Genomic DNA, 8,040 nt, shown 5'->3' on the forward strand with positions numbered 1-8,040 from the left:
AATCATGACTTCATGCTAATCTGCTGACTTTTTTGTAGGTATTGGGCAATTGTGAAATTGAATTTTAAACAAGTGCAGGATTAATTAAATCTGCTTTTATTTTGTTTTTGCATTTGGACGTTGCATGGTCCTCCATCAGGAGGAATGATTCAAAGAAGATAACGCGGGCAAACCTTGTTAAACTTTATTGGCATATCTGCGTAAAACAACAGTTTGAGACCTTTTTTTGTTAATCACATGAATTTTCTTTATTGGAGAAAATCCCAGAAATACACTAGTTATTTGGTACACTGTGAAGTCACATTGGGCCCATAAAACACAGCAAATATACACACATTGTACGCATAAATGTTAAAACTTTACTTCTGCTAAGCGCTTAAAAATAAGTGGATACAATGAAAAGCTATCTATAATCTTCTATTTGTAGTTCGATGCGTAATCTCAACAATATTTGTTAGTCTCCTCGTTTGATTAGCTCAAGAGGTTCCCAACATGAGGCTCATGGTCACTGGAAGGCTTTGTGACTAATTTCAAGGCTGTGGCACTAAATAAAAGAGACAAACGTATATTTTTAATGTAACAACAATAACTAAATAACCCTAAAAACTTATGACTGATAAGCTCTGCACTGGATCAAATTTGTCATTTTTTACTGGGTTACAAGCATCAAAAGTTTAGTCAATTATTGCTATAATTAACACACACACAAAAAAGGAAAAATACATTAAAATATAACCTTCTGAAACTTTTCTTTCACTTGATGTGCAGTTTTCATTTCCTTTTTCTATTTGGACTATTTGGTGTTTAAAAAATACAAAAATTGCTTTTGAACAATTAGTAGTTCAAAAAAGTTGTTAAAATATATATATCCAACAAAGTCTGGACGGTTTCTGTTTTGTTGAGATGTTTCGCCCTTCATCCAAAGGACTTCCTCAGTCCGAGGAGCCACAACAAACTGTCCCACAAGCAGCACACTCACATAGTGGGCCAACCAGTTTGTTGGTGATAAGATGGTTTCTGGAGCCCGCCCTCTCCACCGTCGTCTCCTTTGAGGCAGCCATAGCCAAAATGATTCAAAACATCAAAGTTCATGCTCAATAATCCAGATAGAAAATCCAACAAATGGTCCACTATGGGAGTGTGCTGCTTGTGGGACTGAGTTTGTTGTGGCTCCAAGTCCTCGGTCTGATGAAGTCCTTTGGATCAAGGACAAAATGTCTCAACAAAAAAAGAAACCATCCAGATTACCTGACTTAACTTTGTTGCATTTTTTACCTGTGTTACTGAGCATGAACTTTGATGTTAAAAATGTGTATTTTTGATTAAAGCAAGTGCTAAAAATGAACAAAATAACAATACGATGCAGGGAAGCCAATGTCCCCTTGAGAGGAAATGGCTCTGAGGAGGTTTTAAGTTACAATCACACACACACAAACACACACACTTACAGCAAAGTGTGTAAATTAACCGTGATCTCGCTGGTGACCGGTGTTTCAAAACGCGACGACATCGAGCCTATCCTGTTAAACGGTTGTCCGCCGTCACCCTGTGCCTCTTCCACGTGTAAACCCACCAACACATGGAAAATAAGTAAAAAGCAAAGAATGCTGGGAAATCATAGAGGAAGACCACAAAGAAAAAGCCACCGACCATGAGTGTGCAGATTAGAAGTCTAGTTAAGTGGCTGATGGTGTATAATACAGTCCACCATAAAAGGGCATCGGACTCCTTTAATTTCTCCGAGGAGCTCAGGTGTTTGTTGGAGCAGTTGGACGGTCGATCTGAGCTCTTTTTGCAAGTCGATACACAGTCTTCTGTTTGACTTTCTGTCTCCTGTCCCATGTCTAATCTGGCTTTAATTTGGGAGCAGTTTCCTTGATCTGTTGGTGAGGAGGGAGCCTGGGTCGACTGAAACAACGGCTCACCAACCTGAGCAGCTAAAGTGGTTGTGAGATCCCGACTTGAACCCAAACTGGTTCGTAAATCGTTGAGAATGAGAGTTTTCCGTGTCGCCTCAAGGTCTTGACTTTTGTCTTGCGCGGAGCACTCGTTGCTCTCAGTCCAGGTTCGCTCCACTGCTCGACCCAGACTTAAATTCAAATCTGTTGGTAGTTCTGTCAGAGAAAACACGCCCGAATCCAAAGTGCCTTCTTTGAAAAAAAAATGGCAGCCCTGCACAGCGTCTGTTACAACGTTTCTCATTTCATCCACAGTATTCGTTCGCCCATTGGAAGTTTGGACCTCTCGAACAAAGATGTCTTCCCAGATCTTACTCACCAAATCTTCTCCAAACCTTTCTATAACCATCCGCTCCATTCTCAGCTCCGCCACTTCAGGCACTGCACTATTTACAGCTGTAATGGGGTCTTTTGTTCCGAGTGATGGTTTTTTACATTCACCAGTTGGAGAGCTCTCAACTTCTGCTGACAGTTCTTGTTCTTTCCATGCATTCATCTGATGACCCTCTGCATTACCCATCATCTCTCTCATTGCCTCCATTTTCAGCTTTCCAATGGCAACGCTCTTATCTTCCTGACTCAGATCATCTTCTGTTCCACCTGATGTTTCATTGTGGTGTTCTGTTGAAGTATCTCTCTTTGGAGCGTTCTTCTGTGCCTTAACATCTTCTGGGCTTATTTCACTACTTAAGTGGTCATTTTGGGTCTTCAAGTCTCGCTGGGAGCACGTCCATTTCAATTCGGCCTCCTCCAAGGGCTTTGGGTTGCATTTATCTATGGGACCAAGTCTTGGCAAATTATGGCCAATTTGTAAAATCTTTTTCGATTCCATTGTATCTTCTACAGGTCTAAACAGTTTCGGAGGGCTCATTTCCTTTTTCTCCGTTGCTTTTCCATCACAACTCGACCTGTTTTCGTCTTCTGTCATATTTGACTCAAATACGTGTTCGCCTGTTCCAGATTTCAGATCAGCGCGTTCCTCCATTACTTCCAACGCTACGTCCTCGTTTTGGCCACGTGTACCACGGGCCTCCAGACTTAACCTTTTCTCCATTTGCACAAGTCCTGCCTCTTGGTTTTCTAGCTTATCCTTGGCTTTCTCTGACCTAAAGAACTCTTTATTTTCCATATAACTAATGGTAATTTCCTCCTCCACTTCCTGTGTGGATGCAGAAAAGACATTTCTCTCCACATCCTTTGTCTCCTGTTCGATTGTCTCCCTAAATAACAGAATGTCATCCCCTGCATTGTCTGCAGTGGCTGCAACCTCCCCGCTGGAAGAAAGACCTTCATCCTGCCTTGCTCCTTCTGAGATCATATCACCGGGGTTGCCATTGTGAGACTCGGGCATTGCCATCATGTCTGTTGTCTCAGACTCCCTTGAGCTTGTTACCAAGTCAGCTGTGTGCAAAGTGAAGGGTTCGCCTCCTCCTATTCCTGCTGCTATTATTCTTCCACATTCTCGCTCCCACACCTCCTGCTCGTGACACTCAGTCGGGCTGTCAGAGTCCCCGGACACAAGCGGCGCCCTCTCAAGGCTAAATTCCAGTGGAGTGCCTGTTACAGAGTTCGTCTGTGACCTTTGGGATGCGGCTTGAGTTGCTGCGTTATCATCTCCTGAGCTGCTGACACATGCTTCCTCCGGCTGGTGATCTTTAGTGTTCAAGGCAACAACCGCCGACAACGGCTCACAAGTGTCTGACAGTGGCTGACAAGCGGCTAAGGTGTGTGAGACAGCAGTCGTATCTTGAAACTCTCGACTTTCTGCTGAATATTGAGTTTGTGGCTCCCTACCGTTTGAGGGAGAAACCAACGCTGCTGTCTGGAGCCATTCTGACTCTGAAACATCCGAGTGGTCCTCGCAGCTGGGCCCATTAAGAAAAGCCTGCCATACGTCACTCACCGAGCTTTCTTTGCTGCTGGCTTCGTCTGTAGTTTCCCACGTATCGTTAATGAGCTTTTCTTCTGACGAGTTTGACAAAGTCGTTTGAGGCCTCGCAGCCCAGATGTCATCTGCGCCAGCAGTCTCACACCTCGGAGGTGCTTCATTGTTCCAGTCTAATGGAAGCAAAGGAATCTGGTGGTAGGTGAGCACCTGAAGACTCTCACTCGATTGCATCGTTTGGCGTTCATAATGAATGCCGCCAGAGTCGGCCCAAGGAGCTGGCGTGGGCTGGGAAGCCCCTCGATCGTGGGCGGAGTCATTTACTTGTTGCCGCATCGTCTTGGAGAGGTAGTCCTTCACGCGAGCCAAACGTGTCGCTCTGCGTCTGCTTTTCACGGTTTCTACCTGTCACAAAAACCAGAAATCGGAGGTCACGTTTAATGCATACTTGACTAATAAGCCAAAACCCAGACCTTTAACGTTTCTTAAACTGCTTGCATTCGCTGATATTATTAAACATATTTCTTTACATGTGACATTGCTAATATGATGCAACGTACTGCAGCACTAATGAAAGCCCTCCTCGTAACCGTACGTTGGTTTACATCAGTTTTCCTGCATGTGCACGAGCGGATTGCATTTATTAATAGATGTTAGCATGTGAGGGGGTTCTGGCCTCGTCTTGTGTGTCAGGTTAGCTGACTTTCCATACCTCCCTGTGAATAACTCAACACATGTTGGCATGATATACATCCTCTGTTGTCACTCGTGCCCTCATAAAAAGCTCTTTACTACAGCCGAGCTGATAAAATACAACTGGCTATTTTGAAGGGTGAACTTTACCCGAGGTTGGTGTTCCTGTTTGTGAAGCAGCGTCTCTGCAGAGTTTGTCATCTTAAGCGCTCCCTCCTCTTCTGCTAAAACACAAATTGCAAATACGCTCACTAAATAACACTTATTTGTGCATGTTCACACTTATATAGGTGCTTTATACCCACCTGCAGCCAATATACTGGCGTTAAATACCTCTTTGTTCTTTTCCTCTGCGTCTTCATTCCTGTTAATAAATAAATGGTGAAATTCAACAAAGTTCAGACCTTCTGAACCGTTTTTTTTTTCTTTTATTACTTAAACAATGTTCTGCGTTTATAATTTTCGGCTTGCTTTACTTAGCGTTTTAGTACTAAAGGTTTAAAATGTGTTTTATGCATAAACTAATACTGACCTTGACTTTAACTATACACCCCTGCTTCTATACTGCTGCATAGCAAGTGGTATATAAACAGAATAGGCATTAAAGAAATAGTTCAGATTTTTCAAAGCAGGGTTCCGTAAAGGTTACGAGTTATTAATATCCCACTTGTAGCTGTTCGAACAAGCTCAGTTCTGACTGATTTATCAAGTTAGTCCGGCCTGGGGCAAAAACAGTTCTCATTGGTGCTTTGAAACAACTCCAGTTTCAAATATTTTATGCAAACCTTTGCGCTACCACTGTCTGGTTGACTTTACTCGTCATTTAGACAAAATTATGTAGTTAGCAGCTAGCAGTAGCACTTCAAGTGCAACCATCCTGCAGGAATATCATCAAATTTCTGCTGGAATGAGCATTTAATGTGAAACTGACTGTGGTGCAAAGAGCATTTTAGGACAGCAGCAATCAACTTTTTCTAAATAAACCTTGTTTTCCAAACTGGGAGCCATCTACAACAGTCATTTATAACCTTTCCTCAGAACCCTATGGGGGCGTTAAACTCTGTTACAAAAATGGGGACAAAATTAAAAACTTGTTTCAAACCAAGGCAACTTCAGACAATATGACCTCCAGTCAGACTCCAGACATCTTTTCTTGGCTGCAGGTTCCTCAACAAGAGTTTCATCTGTCTCGTTGGACGTTCTTTGCCACTTTCTACTACATCGAAATCAAAGATGACGGAAAAATTCTTTGCTTCAAAGTCGTCCGACTGTCATGAGAAGTCTTAATTAAAGCAGGCTCAGTCTTCACGTAAAATGAAAAGTTATAAACATATTTTACCTTTAAAATTCCATCTTAGGGGCTAGATGAGATGGTAACAAGGGCCATATTTAGCCCATGGACCTTGAGTTGGACACATTCTGCTTTTGTACTATAGCTTCCCATTATGATTCATTTGATTAAAACGTGGCCAAAAAGCAACAAAAAAGATCCTTCCACCAGCTGCAGGGATACATCATGGAAACCAGCAGAGAAACCTGACCATAAAAGGGGATCGTGTGTCCCGAGAGTAGAACTTCTCTCCCAGACTTGTTACATAATGTAGTGTAAACACACAATGGGTCGAGCAGCAGGGTTTATTGCGTTCACCTTCATCTAATAAGACGAAGAGCCCAGCGGAGATGGAGCTAGTGATAGTGTTTTCGGGACGGCAAATCAAAAGATCCTTAATAAACGTATTGACCCTCGAGCGAGAAACCGAGTCTGCGTCCCTTTTTATTACCTGTTGGCTTTGAGGCAGCTCCTCTTGCTCCTGTAGCTGATGCTCTCCTCGTCCGTTTGGGCCACGCTCGTTTGGCCCTTTTGGTGGCAGAACAGCACGTAGTTCATGTCGCTGTTGTTGGCCCAGAACGTGCCCTGAGGAGTCTCGTAGCGAAGGCAAAACTCCATTCTGGTGCCGCCGGTCTCAAAGGGAGGAACCAGAGTGTACATGAAGGCAAACTTGTCTGTCTTCCTGTCGCTGGACCCGGGGATGTACTCTGCCAGCAGGTCGAAGTAGCTCCTCCAGCGATCCAGGCTCATCCGGGCGTAGACGCTCTTGCAGTAGCAGAGGTTGAGCACCCGGACGATGCCGCGGAGGGTGGAGGTTCCAGGTAGGAGCTCTATGCTCTCCAGTTCGATCATCTGCGCGTGCAGCTTCCGGTCCAGCTCCTCCGGGGACGACGGCACCGCGAACAAACAAGACAGATAAAACTCGTCTGCCAAGCGGGTCACCTCCCGCCGCTTCGTCCAGCTGACCTCTGACTCGGTCACGTCTACGTTGTCGAACTCCTTAACGGAAACCAGGTTGAGGCCAAAAGCGTCGGCGAATGACACCTTCCTGCGAATGATCGGCGGGGGCTCTGGTTCTGAGTCCTCGTCCGTTTCCTCCTCGGTGGTGGAACCCGTGGGAGAGGAGGCCTCCATTCCCGTGTCGCCTTGCTCCGAGCTTCTTTCCTGAGTCCCGGTCGTCGCCCCTGAATCTTCAAAGAGGTGCATGTGGAGAGCCTCCATGGTGTGGTGGCCTGAGAGGCAGCTGTGAGCCCGTCCTGCTGTCCGTCTGTCTGGCACACAGCAGAGTGTCCCAACCCCGGTTACAAAGATACCGTATCAGGCGGGGGGGTTGGAGCAGGAAGAGGACGTGACTTGACAGACGGAGTTCAGTTACAGCCGAACACCACGAGGCCGAGCCAGGCCTAATAATAGGACACAGCTAGACGGGGGTGACTGTTTACCCTTTCAGTTAGTCCCGAAAAGTATGTCGGCTAAAATAATGAAACGGCTTTAAATTAATCCAATGTGTACAATTTATCATATTATAGTGAGTTACTGTGAGGATGCTTCTGAAGCATTCACACTGTTGGGATTCATTTCTCTTCTGTACGTGTTTCAGCATCTTCCTCATTCCACAATTTTTGTTCCATTTCAACAAATATCAAAACATTCAGCTCATTCAGGAGAAGGCTGCTATGACTGTTGGTATTGGTGCAACTTTAGCTTTTTGGAATATTTAGCTTTTTCTGCCAATTTTTTTCCCTCATAGAAAGTGAATTGAGCTCATTTTACATCCTTCAAATCTTTACATGCGTTTACAACTTTTTACTGCTCCTTCCACATTTTGTTCTGCTTCAGCTTCTTTCAGCTTCCTTGTGCAAGTTTAAACTTTTTTCAGCCACTTTCAGCTGTTTTGTGCTCCTTTCTCATTCTTTCTGCAAACTCCAACATTTTTGTGCATCTTCAAACTTCTTTCTGCTAATTTCAGCTTGTTATGCTCCTTTCAGCTTATTTCTGAACGTTTCAACTTTTTCTACTATTTCAGATACTATTTAGCTGTTTTTATGAAGCTACTTTTAGCTTTTTCAGCTGATTCCACGTTTTGCACTCATTTCAACTTTTTTCAGCCTAATTCAGCAAAAAATGTGTTCTTTCCACTTCCTCCTTGTAATTTAAGCTTTTTTTTTAAAATT

General features: G+C 44.0%; 1 protein-coding gene across 1 annotated transcript; it reads right to left on the minus strand.

The window, feature by feature from the left end:
- Nucleotides 1–1,297: 1,297 nt before the first annotated feature.
- On the minus strand, nt 1,298–7,148 carry ppp1r3aa (protein phosphatase 1, regulatory subunit 3Aa). The gene is made up of 4 exons (XM_037695702.1): nt 6,318–7,148; nt 4,842–4,900; nt 4,687–4,757; nt 1,298–4,248 (listed from the first exon to the last, which is right to left on the minus strand). Exons 1-4 carry the CDS (start codon nt 7,085–7,087, stop codon nt 1,516–1,518), a joined length of 3,633 nt encoding a protein of 1,210 aa, XP_037551630.1. The 5' UTR covers nt 7,088–7,148; the 3' UTR covers nt 1,298–1,515.
- Between the last annotated feature and the right edge of the window lie 892 nt (nt 7,149–8,040).

Source organism: Nematolebias whitei, chromosome 22 (assembly GCF_014905685.2).
Source record: "Nematolebias whitei isolate Nwh7 chromosome 22, NemWhi1, whole genome shotgun sequence".
Classification (NCBI taxonomy): domain Eukaryota; kingdom Metazoa; phylum Chordata; class Actinopteri; order Cyprinodontiformes; family Rivulidae; genus Nematolebias; species Nematolebias whitei.

What these genes read in the sequence shown, in the direction of transcription:
- ppp1r3aa (XM_037695702.1), bottom strand. Translation starts at nt 7,087, where the DNA reads ATGGAGGCTCTCCACATGCACCTCTTTGAAGATTCAGGGGCGACGACC. An exon ending in CGCCAGTATATTGGCTGCAG is followed by an intron (nt 4,758 to 4,841) that starts GTGGGTATAAAG and finishes GTGTTTTAGCAG; the next exon opens with AAGAGGAGGGAGCGCTTAAG. An exon ending in AACAGGAACACCAACCTCGG is followed by an intron (nt 4,249 to 4,686) that starts GTAAAGTTCACC and finishes TTTTTGTGACAG; the next exon opens with GTAGAAACCGTGAAAAGCAG.